Here is a 15770-nt window from a genome sequence, read left to right as displayed (position 1 = left end):
TGTGAAAAAATCCAGTTGCAATTTTGGTGCACGAACAGTTATCGAACATAACCTCGAACAGCCGGATTTTTTGCAAATCGTTCGGATTCGTCTAACGGCTCAAACACCGCCCAAAACAGCTCGAATTTGAGATTGGCAAACAGTTCGAGTCGAAAACCGCTCATCTCTATAGATGAGGTCTGGATACAGTAGAATATATGCACCAAAAAAATAATAGCTGAGATGTGGCCTGCTGTATCATGTTAGTAACAGAAGATATTAGATTTTTTTTACTGTGGACGAGGCCTGTATACAGCAGAATATATACTCTAGATAATTACAAGCAGAAATGTGGTCTACTGTATGTATCTCGGTAGTAAGAAAACAATGTTATATTTTATCACGTGAACCCCTATATGGAGAGCAGAATCAGCACTAAAGAATTAAAAGATGAAATGTAGCCTGCTTTAGGTAGCACGGTAGTAAGAAAACCAATTTTGATTTCATCATGTGTACCCCTGTATGGAGAACAATATCATCACCAAAAATTTCCAACTAACATCTGGCCTACTGTATCACATGCTAACAGAAGAACTATTTTTTTTACTGTGGATGAGGCCTGTATACAATAGAATATATGCTCCAAACAATTTCAAACTGACATGTGGCCTGCTGTATGATGTTACTAATAGAAGAAATTATTATGTTTTTGCTGTGGATGAGACCTGTATACTATAGAATATATGCTCCAAACAATTTCAAACTGACATGTGGCCTGCTGTATGATGTTACTAATAGAAGAAATTATTATGTTTTTGCTGTGGATGAGACCTGTATACTATAGAATATATGCTCCAAACAATTTCAAACTGACATGTGGCCTGCTGTATGATGTTACTAATAGAAGAAATTATTATGTTTGTGCTGTGGATGAGACCTGTATACTATAGAATATATGCTCCAAACAATTTCAAACTGACATGTGGCCTGCTGTATGATGTTACTAATAGAAGAAATTATTATGTTTTTGCTGTGGATGAGACCTGTATAATATAGAATATATGCTCCAAACTATTTCAAACTGACATCTGGCCTACTGTATGTCATTACTGACAGAAGAACTATCTTTTTTTACTGTGGATGAGGCCTGTATACAATAGAATATATGCTCCAAACAATTTCAAACTGACATTTGTCCTGCAGTATCACGTTTGTAACAATATTTTTTTTTTATATATATACTGTGAAAAGCGGAATTTTTTACTCTGACCAAGTTATGCATACAACTGAATTTCACCACCACAAAATGACAAGCTGAGATATGGCATGCTGTATTACGTTAGCAACAGGAACAATTAGATTTTTAAAGGTGTACTCGTGCATGGAGCACATTAGAAGCAATGCACAACAGACTTCTATGCTGAAATGTGCCCTGCTGTCTTTGTCTGGATATCACTAATAGAATTAAAAAAAAATGTACTGAAAGCTCGATTTCAAAGCCACACAGGATCCTATCTATCTAAACTATCTGACTTAGAAGCAACCACCTAGCTAACTATCTAAAATCGCTCGGTATCCAGGAGCATCCTCTCTGACCTGTTATACTTACAAAATGGCACTGAAACAACATGTCTGCTTTTTATATGGAGGGGGACATGTGATTTTAGCAGCTAATGACACAAACCCATGTGTCTGGACATTGTGGATGGTTCCTGCACTCTGATTGGCTAGCCTCAATTTGCACACATTAAGTAAAAAAAAAATTAGATCATAAGCACGCCGCTCCTCTGACCTCTCCCGACCCCCTCCTCTCGTCAAATACATCCCTCCGCTCATCATACAGCAGCACTATCCTAGCCAAAGTGATGAAAATACTGTAGTGGAAAAGCAATTATTATTCACACTTTTACCAAATTTTGCAGATTTTAAGTAAAAACGCTTGAGTGTCCGATCACGGATCCGAATGTGCAACGTTCGTGCTGAATTTGAAATTGGCAAACATTTTCCAAACATGTTCGCTCATCTCTAATGATAATGAGACTCTACAACAGTTCACTGTATACCAATTGAATCTCATATATCTATTCAAAGACTGAGACTATCACTCTCATTTTCAATCTGGTAGATCGGCAATGAAGTAGTATAGCACTATGGCATTAGAAATTTATCTACACCTATGCTGTGTGATCTGAACTCCTATTTCTATACAGTACAGGCCTAAAATGGCTTTCTTTGGCCAGCCCCTATTATATACTGCTTGTGATAGCCCTGCTGCTTGTCCGTACTTCACCATGTGATTGGATTGCTGCTGAACATCATAGGAAAGCCCGTGCTGTCACACATTATGTCAATAGCCCGCTTACTCATTGTGCAACATATGGGAAATGGCACTAGTAAAAAATATTTAATTGTGCACTATGAATGGAAATTCAGATTATTCTAATTCACATGTGCAGATTTTAGGAAATTCTATTTGAACTTGATCCTCCGCAGATCAATCTGCTCATCTCTAAGGAAGACCTTAGAACTCCTTATCCTTCCTGTCTCACTTGCAAAAAACACACCTATCAATGTAATTTAATGTAGTCTTTCCTTTTGTAGTCTGCTCAGGGGACAGTGACATAAAAATTGGGACTTCACACAATACAAATTTAATACATTATCAAAACATCTTATTAAATCCTTCAAAAGGCTGCAATGAGCAACACAATTATTACCGTATTTTTCAGACTATAAGACGCATCGGACCATAAGACGCACCTAGGTTTTAGAGGAGGAAAATAGAAAAAAAATGTAAGCAAAAATTGTGGTCATGGTGCACTGTTAAGGGGGAGCGGGTCTGCTGCTGACACTGGAAAAGAGGTAATGTCCCCCAATTCTGATAATATCCCCCATTCTGGTAGATATGCCCCCTCTTCCTATAATACGTGGCTCCCATCCCCATCCTGATATGCATGGCACCCCTCCATCCTGATATGCATGGCACCCCGCATCCTTATCCTGGTATGCATGGCACCCCTCATCCTTATCCTAGTATGCATGGCACCGCTCATCCCTATCCTGGTATGCATGACACCCCTCATCCCTATCCTGGTATGCATGCCACCCCTCTTCCCTATCCTGGTATGCATGGCACCCCTCATCCTTATACTGGTATGCATGGCACCCCTCATCCTTATTCTGGTATGCATGGCCCCCTCATTCTTATCCTGATATGCATGGCACCCTTCATCCTTATCCTGGTATGCATGGCCCCCTCATCCTTATCCTGGTATGCATGGCACCCCTCATCCCTATCGTGGTATGCATGGCACCCCTCATCCCTATCCTGGTATGCATGGCTCCCCTCATCCCTATCCTGGTATGCATTGCTCCCCTCATCCCTATCCTGGTATGCATGGCACCCCTCATCTCTATCCTGGTATGCATAGCACACCTCATCCCTATCCTGGTATGCATGGCACCCCTCTTCCATATCCTGGTATGCATGGCACCCCTCATCCCTATCCTGGTATGCATGGCACCCCTCATCCTTATCCTGGTATGCATGGCACCCCTCATCCTTACCCTGGTATGTATGGGCCCCCTCATCCTTACCCTAGTATGTATGGCCCCCTCATCCTTATCCTTGTATGAATGGTCCCCCTAATGCCCATCAGGCTGCACATAAAAAATAAACACTCTTACTCACCTTTCTTCTCTCTCCTCCAGCGCTTCATCCTGTCTGCCCGCACTGATCTCTACAGATGAGCTGCGCATGACGTCACTGCCATGCGCGGCTCACAAGGAGAGATCAGCTGCTGGGACTGTGTGCGCGGGGAGCAGTGACTTCATGCTCCTTCATAGCCAGCACACAGCGTAGCTGCAGCGCGGCTCCTGCTGCTGCCGGGCGATCGCGTGTGCCCACTGTTAAATGGCATGAATATTCACCCCCTCAAATTTAATACATTATCAAAACATCTTATTAAATCCTTCAAAGGGCTGCAATGAACATCACAATTATTACCGTATTTTTCGGACTATAAGATGCATCGGACCATAAGACGCACCTAGGTTTTAGAGGAGGAAAATAGAAAAAAATATGTAAGCAAAAATTGTGGTCACAGTGCACTGTTAAGGGGGAGCGGGTCAACTGCTGACACTGGAATAGGGGTAATGTCCCCCAATTCTGATAATATCCCCCATTCTGGTAGATATGCCCCCTCTTCCTATAATACGTGGCTCCCATCCCCATCCTGATATGCATGGCACCCCTCCATCCTGATATGCATGGCACCCCGCATCCTTATCCTGGTATGCATGGCTCCCCTCATCCTTATCCTAGTATGCATGGCACCCCTCATCCCTATCCTGGTATGCATGACACCCCTCATCCGTATCCCCTCATCCCTGCCGGAAGTCACTGCTCCCCACGCCGGGACTGTGAGCACGGGGAGCAGTGACTTCATGCTCCTTCATAGCCGGCACACAGCGTAGCCGCATAATGTATTAATTTTGAGGGGGTGAATATTCATGCCATTTAAATGGCATGAATATTCACCCCCTCCCCACTCCCATGGGCATGGAGAGGGGGTGAATATTCATGCCCTTTAATAGCGGGCACACGCGATCGCCCGGCAGCAGCAGGAGCCACGCTGCTGATACATTGTGTGCCGCTATTAAGGAGCATGAATATTCACTTCTCCCCACGCCTATGGGCATGGGGAGCAGTGAATAATCATTTTCTTTAGCAGCAGGGACAGTGTAGGCTGCAACAGGCAGCTGCTGCTTCCTGTTCCCCGCTCCGCCGCAACCTCTCCCCCCACACAATATATATATATATATATATATAAATACCCCCCAGCAACATTCGAACTATAAGACGCACCCCCCATTTTCCTCCAAAATTTTGGAGCTGAGAATTCTAGATGAAAAGGCAGAGTGGAATGCAAGGCTTATGTCTCTTAATGAATCAGGGTTATCTGACAAGTGGTGTGCTCCTTTATGTGCTCCTCACCACAAATCTTACTCCAGTCACTGCTAGAGTTTGATTAGTGCAGAAGCAAATGTCCCCGCTCGTCATGAATTTGAAGTCCAATGGTTACCATGTTCCGCTCTTCCCCTCTCCGACTCCACCCACTTTGTCACAGCTGGGGGCACAAATGGAGTAAAAACATCAAAATTGTCAAAATTGTAGTGTAGCCTTAAGTTTTGCCAAAATTTTGTACATTTTCAAAACTTTTTACACCAGAATTTTAGCCAAAAAATTGGGACCTACGCAAGTCCATTTTACATAGTACCATATGAAAATCATATAAATGAGTTTAGTTAACTTATTTAAGAAATTTCTGTTCCAATTATTATGAACATGATGTGATGCTCGCTGCCCTGGGAAGATGGGGGTTTACTCGGAGCCGGGTCAGATGTTGGATCAGGTTGTAGCCGTGGCCTAGACCTGTCCCGTGCCCAGGGCCGTCACATTAAAAAGGATGTAAGGGCTATCAGGGTTGAGTGGTTGTTATCGACTACGCCACCTGTGGTACCTGGTGATGGCCACCAGCGCTGCTGCAGTCCTCTGAGGTGTGATGTTGTGGAAGCTGTAGTTGACACTACTCCCCACAGGCGGAGCAGGGCCTCAGGGCAGAAGACGAGGAGGAGGGGGTTGTAGTGTAGGAGGTCTGGTGTTGCACAGTGTGGTGCAGAATAAAGAGTCCGGACGCCACAGGGGTTGACTTCCATGGTGTTTACTCACGGTGGATAATGCAGCTACAAGGCTTCTCCCTGCTCCTCACAGAGTTCTGCGGTCACCAGGGACGGGGGTCCGACAACCTCTGAGTAATACAAGTGTTCAATCAGGACCCCGCACCAGAGTGTTCCTAGACTTCAGACCGAGTCCTTTCCTGTCTGTGTGTGTAAATAGGCCGGGTCTCCCTCTGGACTAGACTCAGAAAAAGGGCACGGGTGGCAGCTCCGCTCCTTCCGTTACCCAGTTGGATCCTCGGGGCCTGCCGGGCTTTCCTGACTATGACGTGGAGTAGCAAAGTCAGGTGTCGGGGGCCGGTACCACTCTTGAAGCCGGAATCCCTCTGAATAAATCAGAACAGCGAGGACAGGTGGCGCATACAGCTCCGTCTGCATCCCCCTGGGATCCTTTTGTGGTGGAGCTACACTCCTAAACTCCGGGCCTTTTTTGGTCATGGTCTTTGACCGGGTTGAGACATATGTTAACTCGAACCTGCCCCTCGACCCAAGGCCAGGGTACGAGGGCCGTGTCTCCATCCGCTGCAGGTCCACACAGGATCCACGTTCAGGGGGGGAGATCACAATCAAAGAACCATGAGCCCAAGATGGCTATTTATTAAATATGAATTATTAAGTGTAACTAAATGTGCGTCCTCCACCCTCACCCTCTACATGGTTCCCCCTATCTTTTGGTTCCCCAGTCTCCCCTTTTCCAGTAGGGGCAGCACACTAGTGCTTACTAGCCCCCCCTCTGGTGGGAGAAGTGTGGTGTTGGATGTGGAGGTGGGGTCCTGATCATTGCACCATTCTTACCTCGAAGGAGGGATACCACACCCCATCAAAGAGGTGCAGCATCCCTGTGGCGGTCGAACCCTCAGGGGCACCACAAACACAGCTGAATATTTGATAGGGTTGAGATGTAGGACATAAGAACAGAGTAAGTGAACAAAACTTAAAATTGAACAACTTCTTTTATGTTTGCCTATGCATCTATACAAAAAGAAATACTTACAGTCCTCTTGAGGTATGAACCAGCAAAGTGATTAATGTAGAGGTGGCTGGACATATGCAGTTTAGAGCAAGCATTGCATGTTTAAATTCTTCTTCACATACAACATGATCTAAAAAGTAAAATAAAAGAATCAATGATTAAAACAAATACATTTTGTATTATTCTGTATAAAAATGAATTAATGCAAATTGAAAATGCATAAAACTTTAAAAATACACCTGTGATTGGTCTCACATCTCTAGAGATTACATTTAGTGATGAGCGAGCGTGCTCGCCACTGCTCGGTACTCGCCCGGGCATCTCACTGCTCAAGATGCTCGGCGCTCGCCGAGTATTTCCGGGGTTGCTCGGCGGGAGCTCGAGTCTCCTCCCTGCATGTTTTGCGCTCTTTACAGAGCCAATGAACATGCAGGGATTGCCTGCCACTCATTGTAATGCCATAGCCATGGTGGTTGTGGCATTACAGTGATTGGCTGGCCGCACAGCTTCATCGGGTCTATATCAGACCTGGCGCCGCCATGCTCGTCACAGTCACTCCGGAATCAGACAGTGTAGGGAGAGGTGCTGCTGCGTCAGGGAGAGATTTGCTTGTGCATTAGGTAGAGTAGGGAGAAAAACTGTACATTACACATATCCATCTTAACAAACAGTCCTTTTGAGGACTAACTAATCCATCTGCAGAGATATCAGGCAGGGTGTATATAGGCAGGCAGTGTATATAGCAGACTGCAGTGCACATAGCACAAGAGGCTCCATTCCAATTCTGCCTTCTGCTGCTGTTAGATATTTCTATACAAAGGCTCAGGTCTCAGGGGCCAGGAATATTTTTCTTTGGATCTTAATCCTCTTTATTTGCTTAAAAAGCAATCGAGAGAACACCGTTTTTCTGCGCCATTTGCTTGTTGGCACTGCAGAAAACAGCCAGGTCCTTTCCATATTAGAGCGCTAGAAATCCAGCTATTTAAAACTCTGTTTTCTCCATCACACGGATCACATATACGTTATCAGAAAACACTGCCGTTTCTGGCCTCCATGAAAAATTTCTTTCAGTGTGTCAGTGAAGCAATTCACAGCAGTTTGCTGTTCAAACTAGTTACCTACAGGCCAGATATTTAAAACTCTGTTTTCTCCATCACGCAGATCACATATACGTTGTCAGAAAATACTGCCATTTCTGGCCTCCATTAAAAATTTCCTTTAGTGTGTCAGTGAAGCAATTCACAGCAGTTTGCTGTTCAAATTACTTACCTAGAGGCCAGGTATTTAAAACTCTGTTTTCTCTGTCACACGGATCACATATATGTTGTCAGAAAATACTGCCATTTCTGGCCTCCATTAAAAATGTCTTTCACTGTGTCAGTGAAGCAATTCACAGCTGTTTGATGGTCAAACTACTTAGCTACAGGCCAGAAATTTGAAACTCTGTTTTCTCCGTCACAGGGATCACATATAAGTTCGCTCCAAACTCAGTCATTTGTAGTGAACGTGGAAGATACTGTCCTCCATTTAAAATGGGCAAGGCACGTGGCAAGGGACGGGGAACTGGTCGTGATGGTAATGGTGCATGCAGAGGCCGAGGACAAGGCCATGGGCAAGCTGAAATTGTGCCACAACAAACACCCACATCTTTTTGCCTGACCTTCCTGTCTTAATTTCTAGGGGACCGCAGCAGACCAGTATTGAACCCAGAGGAGTGTCAAAAGGTTGTTGGTTGGATAGTGGATAATGCTTCCAGTCACTGAGCCACCACCAGCACCACCACCCTGTCTTCCACATGGTCAAGTCTCAGTAGCCGTGAGTCTGGACCGCATATTCCTCACCCTGATCCTCCTTCCTCCCACCATGCCGAGTACCCAGAGACAACCGATCCCACACTTGGACACTCTGAAGAGCTGCTCACTTTTCCATTTATAGATTCGGGCCTCTCGCCCGGTCTACTTGAAGCGGGGCAAGAGGAGATGGCGTGTAGTGATGCCCAAATATTTGAGCAGCCACGGTCACACGAAGGCAATGGTGCGAAAGTGTCACAAGAGGTGGACGATAATGAGACACAATTGCCAGAAAGTCAGGAGGTGGACCAGGGTGCAGAAGTGGAAGACGAGGTGGTGGATGATATAGTAACTGACCAAACCTGGAAGGATGACATGCGGAGCGAGGACAGCAGCACACAGGCGGAGGGAGGCCGTGCACCCCAACAGACAAGAAGAAGCAGTGTGGTGGCCGCAGACATAAGGCAGGCAACCGTTCTCCGTAACACCAACATGAAGGAACTTGCCAGTACAACTGTTAGGTCTTCCCGAGTCTGGTTGTTTTTTAAAGACTCTGCCGATAACCCCAAAAAGGCCATTTGCATCATATGCCAGGCCAGTGTCAGCCGGAGTGGCAAAACGAGCAGCCTGACCACCACCAGCATGATCAGGCACATGGCAGCACAGCACCCGACTTTGTGGGCTGATCCCTAGGGTCCAGGAACAGTGTCTGCAGGTGGCACCTGTTAGAACCCTCCTGTTAGTTCTTTTTCTATTTTGTTGGTCACATGACTTTCTGCCTATATAATCCAGCTCCGCCCTTCTAGCCTTGCTGGACTTCAGTGTTACATTTACTCTTAAGCTAGCCAGGTGCCTTGTACCTTACGCTGTAGTTTGCTTGGTCTTTGGACCACTAGTACTTTTTGTTTGTTTGTCTTTGCTCTGCTACAATTTCTGCTAGGAGGTGTCCAACTATATCCCAGTCCTTAGTTCTTGTAGGGACCCCTACCTTATATCTATAGGTCTGCGTTCAGACTAGCCGAGGACTTAGGCAGGTCTGTTCACAAAGAACAGGTCCCCCGCTGCATCGTAGGGAATCAGCTTAGGCCTATTGTAGGGACAGTTTTCCTATCTTTCCTTAGTGCTTGTAGCAGTTCATAACAGTAAGTCCAGCCCAAAATAAAACACTCTAAGGAAAGTAATCCAGAATTCAGCATGGTGTCGGTTCAGGAGTTGGCTCAACGCCTGCAGGGACTGTCTTTGGAGATGGCCGAGCTCCAGCAACACGTGAGTAGCTGTCCTGGAGCGCATTTTGTCAAACCGAAGGTAGGACTGCCAGATTTTTTTATGGTAAACAGCAAGATCTTTTTTTCCCTTAAAAATGCTTGTTTATTATATTTTCGTTTAAGACCCAGATCCTCGGGGAATGAATCACAGCGCATTGGGTTTATAATGTCACTTTTGCGTAAAGAACCACAGGGATGGGCCTTTTCTCTACAACCTAATGATCCGTGTTTTAGGTCTGTGGAAGATTTTTTTTCTGCTATGGGGTTGTTGTATGATGATCCTGATCGAGTCTCATCTGCTGAAACGGAATTAAGACGTTTGAAGCAGGGATCAGGTGATGTGGAAAATTATTGTACATGCTTCAGAAGATGGTCGGCCGAAGTGGAATGGAATGACTCAGCATTAAAATGTCTGTTTCTTGCTGGTCTAGGTGAAAGGGTTAAGGATCTGCTGATTGCCTTCCCAAAACCTGGAAGCTTGCAGGAGGCAATGCAATTAGCTATACGTGTGGACAGGAGACTGCGTGCTAGGATTAATGAGGAGAAATCTACTGCTATGGCAGCTCCTAGTTTTCAGAGGGTCGGCTCGGAAGGTGGAGAACCGATGGAGATTGGGGCGATGTCACCCCACTCTCAGGAAAAAGACCGCAGGTTTGCTAAGGGATTGTGTTTTTATTGCGGTAAATCTGACCACTTTATTGTGTGCTTCGTTTGAACAAAGAAAAAAAAAAGAGGTCAGTTACGCCCGTATAGCTTGTTTAAACTCAAAAGGAGTATTTCTTTCTGGAAGCACCTCATTCCAGGAGGAGTTGATTGAATTTCGGGTATTTGAGGATTGTGGTTCTACACTCAATGTGATTGATAAGGGATTTTTGGAAAAATTTAAATTAGAATCCAAACTTTTGTCATCTCCTATTTCTGTGGTTGCTGTTGATGGCTCTCCCTTGAAATGCATTACTCACAAGGTTTTTGAATTTCCCCTCACCATTAATAGTATTCACCAAGAGAATTTGGATTTGGCGGTATTAAATAATTTGCCTTCTCCAGTGGTTTTGGGGTTACCTTGGTTAAAATTGCACAATCCTGTACTGGACTGGTCTACCCATGAAATTAAGTCTTGGAGTCCTAAGTGTCATGATAAATGTTGTAACGGTCGCATTGCTGCTGTGGAAAGAAGGGAATTACCTGTACCTATTCAGGATTTTTGGAAGGTTTTTTCTGAGGAGGAGTCGCAAGTTTTGCCTCCTCATAGGGACTATGATATGCACCATTGAGTTTGTTCCTGGAGCTACTCTTCTCAAGAGTCGCTTATTTAATCTGACTATCCCTGAGAGAAAGGCCTTGGAGAAATACATACAGACAAGCTTGGCCGCCGGTCACATTAGACCTTCTAAGTCTCCTGTGGGTGTTGGATTTTTTTTTGTAAAAAAAAAGGACGGCGGTTTACGTCCATGTCTGGACTTTCGCGAAATTAATAAAATTACCGTACGCAATTCCTACCCACTGCCATTAATTCCTGACTTGTTCAACCAGTTAGTGGGGGCCAAGTGGTTCTCAAAAATTGATCTCCGGGGGGCAAACAATTTGTTACGTATGAAGGAAGGTGATGAATGGAAAACTGCTTTTAACACTCCGGTGGGTCATTTTGAGAATCTGGTTATGCCTTTTGGTCTTACCAATGCACCAGCGTTTTTTCAGAACCTTATTAATGACATCCTAAGACCGTTGATTGGTAAGAATGTGGTGGTGTATTTGGATGACATTTTGATTTATTCGCTGGATCTGGAGTCTCATTGGCAGAGCATACATGAGGTATTGCAGTTGTTAAGTGACAATTCGCTTTTTGCTAAGCTGGAGAAATGTGAGTTCGCTGTGCAGAGAATTAGTTTTTTGGGCTACATTATCTCCAGCGAGGGCTTTGAGATGGACCCGGTGAAGGTTCAGGCGGTGCAGGAATGGCCTAGGCCTATTGGTTTGAAATCGATACAGAGATTTTTGGGTTTCGCCAATTATTACAGAAAATTCATTAAGAATTTTTCTATAATTGTTAAGCCACTGACCGATCTCACCAGGAAAGGTGCGAATACGGTTCACTGGACTACGGAGGCCATTGAAGCTTATGTGTATCTCAAGGAGAGGTTCAGTTCTGCCCCCATCCTTATGCAGCCTGATGAGACCAAGCCTTTTTTGGTCGAGGTTGATGCTTCTTCGGTGGGGGTCGGGGCTGTTTTGTCTCAGGAAAACAAGGATGGAGTACATCCCTGTGCCTTTTTTTTAAAAAAATTTCTGAGACCGAACTTAATTACGATGTTGGTAATTGGGAATTGCTGGCTATTAAACTCACATTTGAACATTGGCGTCATCTCTTGGAAGGTGCTAAATTTCCCATTCAGGTTTTCACTGATCATAAGAATCTGATCTTTCTTGATGCTGCCAAGCGCTTGAATGCCCATCAGGCTAGGTGGGCACTTTTTTTTCCGCTGTTTAATATTTCTGTTACTTACATCCCGGGTACCAAGAATGTAAAAGCTGATGATTTATCTCGCAGCTTTTCTCCCATGGTTGGTACCGAGGAGGAGGAGAGCATTTTACAGGAAGGTGTTGTGATAGCAGCATTGGACTCCGTTTTGGAAGATGGGATTCTGAAAGCCCAGGAGGATGCCCCGTCTAACACTCCCCATGGGAGGTTGTTTGTGCCTAGGAACTTTAGGAGTGATTTATTTGTGGAGTGTCATGAGTCTCGGTTGGCAGGTCATCCAGGATTTTCTGAGACTAAGAGACATGTAGGTCGCAGTTTTTGATGGCCTGGGTGGCAGAAGGAAGTCATTAAGTGGGTGCGTCAATGTACTGTGTGTGCTAGATCTAAGTCTTCACATGCTCCTGCTGCGGGGTTGCTTTGCCCTCTGGAGGTTCCTAGTGCACCTTGGACGCATCAGGCTATGGATTTTATTACTGACCTTCCTGCCTCTGAGGGTTTCACTGTCATCTGGGTGGTCGTGGACCGTTTTAGCAAGATGTGTCACTTGGTTCCTTTCATCAAACTGCCCTGCACTAAGACACTCGCTAAGGCTTTTGTTAAGCAAATTGTCAGACTCCATGGCGTTCCTACTGACATTGTTTCCGATAGGGGTCCTCAGTTCGTGGCTCCTTTTTGGCGTGCCTTTTGTGACTGGTTGGGAGTTCATTTGTCATTTTCTTCTGGATATCATCCTGAGTCTAATGGACAGACAGAAAGAAAGAACCAGGATGTTGAACAGTTTTTGCGTTGTTTTGTGGCTGACAATCAAGAGGGGTTGTCTGAGTTTCTGCCACTTGCTGAATTTGCTCTTAACAACCATACATCCTCTTCTGTTGGGTGTTCTCCTTTTTTTTGTTGTACTGGGAGACATCCGTCGTTTGGGTCATTCTCCAAATTGGTATCGGCTGTGCCGGAGGAGGAGAATTTTTCCGGTGATTTGGAGAGAGTTTGGACTGATGTACGTTGTAACCTTCAAGAGGCTAACGAAAAATCTAAGAGGTACTTTGACAGGAAACGTCAAGAGGTTTTGTTTAAGGTTGGTGACATGGTTTGGTTGTCCTCTAAGAATCTGCGGTTGAGGATTCCTTCTAAGAAATTGGGCCCGAAATTTGTAGGGCCGTTTAAGGTTCTTCAGGTAGTTAATCAATCTGCTGTTAGGTTGGAGGTTCCCACCTCCTGGAAGATTAATCCGGTGTTTCATGCTTCCTTATTAAAAAAATGTTGAGGTTTCGGATAGGGACGCCACTGTCTCTGTTCCTCCGGTGGTGGAAGACGGTGAATATGAAATTTCTCGCATTCTTAATTCTATATGGCATAGAGGGAGATTGCAGTGTCTCGTCGCTTGGAAAGGTTTAGGTCCCGAGGATAACTCCTGGGTAAAGGCGGTTGATGTCTCTGCTCCTAGACTTATCAGATCGTTTCACAGGAGGTTTCCTGATAGACCTGGGCCTGGAGGATCCGGAGGATCCTCATAGAAGAGGCGGTACTGTTAGAACCCTCCTGTTAGTTCTTTTTCTATTTTATTGGTCACATGACTTTCTGCCTATATAATCCAGCTCCACCCTTCTGGCCTTGCTGGACTTCAGTGTTACATTTACTCTTAAGCTAGCCAGGTGCCTTGTACCTTACGCTGTAGTTTGCTTGGTCTTTGGACCACTAGTACTTTTTGTTTGTTTGTCTTTGCTCTGCTACAATTTCTGCTAGGAGGTGTCCAACTATATCCCAGTCCTTAGTTCTTCTAGGGACCCCTCCCTTATATCTATAGGTCTGCGTTCAGACTAGCCGAGGACTTAGGCAGGTCTGTTCACAAGGAACAGGTCCCCCGCTGCATCGTAGGGAATCAGCCTAGTCCTATTGTAGGGACAGTTTTCCTATCTTTCCTTAGTGCTTGTAGCAGTTCATAACAGCACCATTGCTTCTTCTGCTGTTGTGCATGCAAGCCAATCCCCTGTCCATGGTGCATGCGAAGATGCCTCCTGCACTGCACGTGAAGATGCCTCCTGCACTGCACCTGATGTTGCACACTCTCAAGTAGCAGCATCAGAAAGCACGTCCATGTCCTTGTACCAGCGCAGCATTCATTTGTCCATACCCCAGTCCTTGGAACGCAAGCGCAAATATGCAGCCACGCCCACACAGGCCACACTACTAAATTCTCACATTTCGCGACTGCTTGCGCTCGAAATGTTGCCTTTTAGGCTCGTGGAGATGGAAGCATTCCGCAACCTGATGGCGGCGGCCGTCCCTCGGTACTCGGTCCCCAGTCGCCACTATTTCTCCCGGTGTGCCGTCCCCGTATTACACAAGCACGTGTCCCAAAACATTAGCTGTGCCCTCAACAATGCAGTTACCGGAAAAGTCCACCTAACCACGGACACGTGGACAAGTGCTTGTGGGCAGGGACGGTACATCTCGCTGACTGCACACTGGGTTAACATAGTGGACGCCGGGACCCAGTCGGACCTGGGGACGGAACACGTCCTTCTGACGCAAAGGATTGCAGGCCCTAGGTCAATCAGGGTTGCCCCCACGGTCTACAGCTCCTGCTCCTCATCCTCCTCAGCCTCCTCCTCCTCTTCAGCCTCCATGACCACATCAGTCACAAGCTGGAAGCACTGCAGCACTGCCTCGGCCAAGCGGCAACAGGCTGTGCTGAAGCTAATATGCTTAGGTGACAAACCGCACAATGCTGAAGAGTTGTGGACAGCCCTGAAAGAGCTGGCAAATCTTTGGCTCACACCGCTGAACCTACAGCCAGGCATGGTCATGTGTGACAATGGCCGGAACCTGGTGTCGGCTCTGAGGCGAAGCAAGCTCACACATGTACCATGCCTGGCCCATGTGCTTAACCTCATGGCTCAGCGGTTTCTCAAATCCTACCCGGAGATGCCGGATCTGCTTGTTAAAGTATGCCGCCTGTGTGCCCATTTTAGAAAGTCAGCTACAGCTTCCGCCGCCCTTGCCGTGTTTCAGCAGCATTTGCAGCTTCCGGCTCACAGACTGGTGTGTGATGTCCCCACGCGTTGGAACTCTATATTGCAGATGTTGGGAAGGATGTGTGAGAAGAAGAGGGCAGTTGTTGAGTATCAGCATCAACAAGGCAGTCGATATTCATTTCAGACTCCACACATAAGAGCTCAGGAGTGGACATGGATGTCAGACATATGTACCATCCTCCAAAACTTTGGGGACTCCACCAAGATGGTGAGCAGCGATGACACCATAATTAGCGTCACCATCCCACTTCTGTGTCTTCTGAAACGCTCTCTGCTCACAATCAAAGAGGATGCATTGCAGGCATAGCACGATGAGATGGAGCAAGGAACCATACAGGCTGATTACACACAGCCAAGCCTAATCTCATCGCAACGTGGATTGGGTGAGGAGGAGGAAGGACAAAAGCTAGTTTCATGCACTATAGATGGTACTAGCTGCACAGCTGTCATACCGACTGTTCAGCGTGGATGGCCATAGGACAGAGAGGAGGAGGAGAGCATGGTCAGTCA

General features: G+C 45.9%; 1 protein-coding gene across 3 annotated transcripts in view; it reads right to left on the bottom strand.

Annotated features, from left to right (window-relative positions):
• KCNT2 (potassium sodium-activated channel subfamily T member 2) overlaps positions 1 to 15770 on the bottom strand; it is a 1642055-nt gene that overhangs the window by 495387 nt on the left and 1130898 nt on the right. For all 3 annotated transcript variants that reach the window (XM_073642937.1, XM_073642939.1, XM_073642938.1), the window contains exon 14: positions 6713 to 6821. In XM_073642937.1, coding sequence (XP_073499038.1) covers positions 6713 to 6821 — 109 coding nt within the window. The remainder of the gene's footprint in view (positions 1 to 6712; positions 6822 to 15770) is intronic.

Source organism: Phyllobates terribilis, unplaced genomic scaffold (genome assembly GCF_046119375.1).
Source record: "Phyllobates terribilis strain yellow unplaced genomic scaffold, ASM4611937v1 Scaffold_8__6_contigs__length_399053987, whole genome shotgun sequence".
Lineage (NCBI taxonomy): Eukaryota > Metazoa > Chordata > Amphibia > Anura > Dendrobatidae > Phyllobates > Phyllobates terribilis.
Note: the sequence above shows the minus strand (reverse complement) of the source record. Positions and strands in the feature narration are given on the sequence as shown.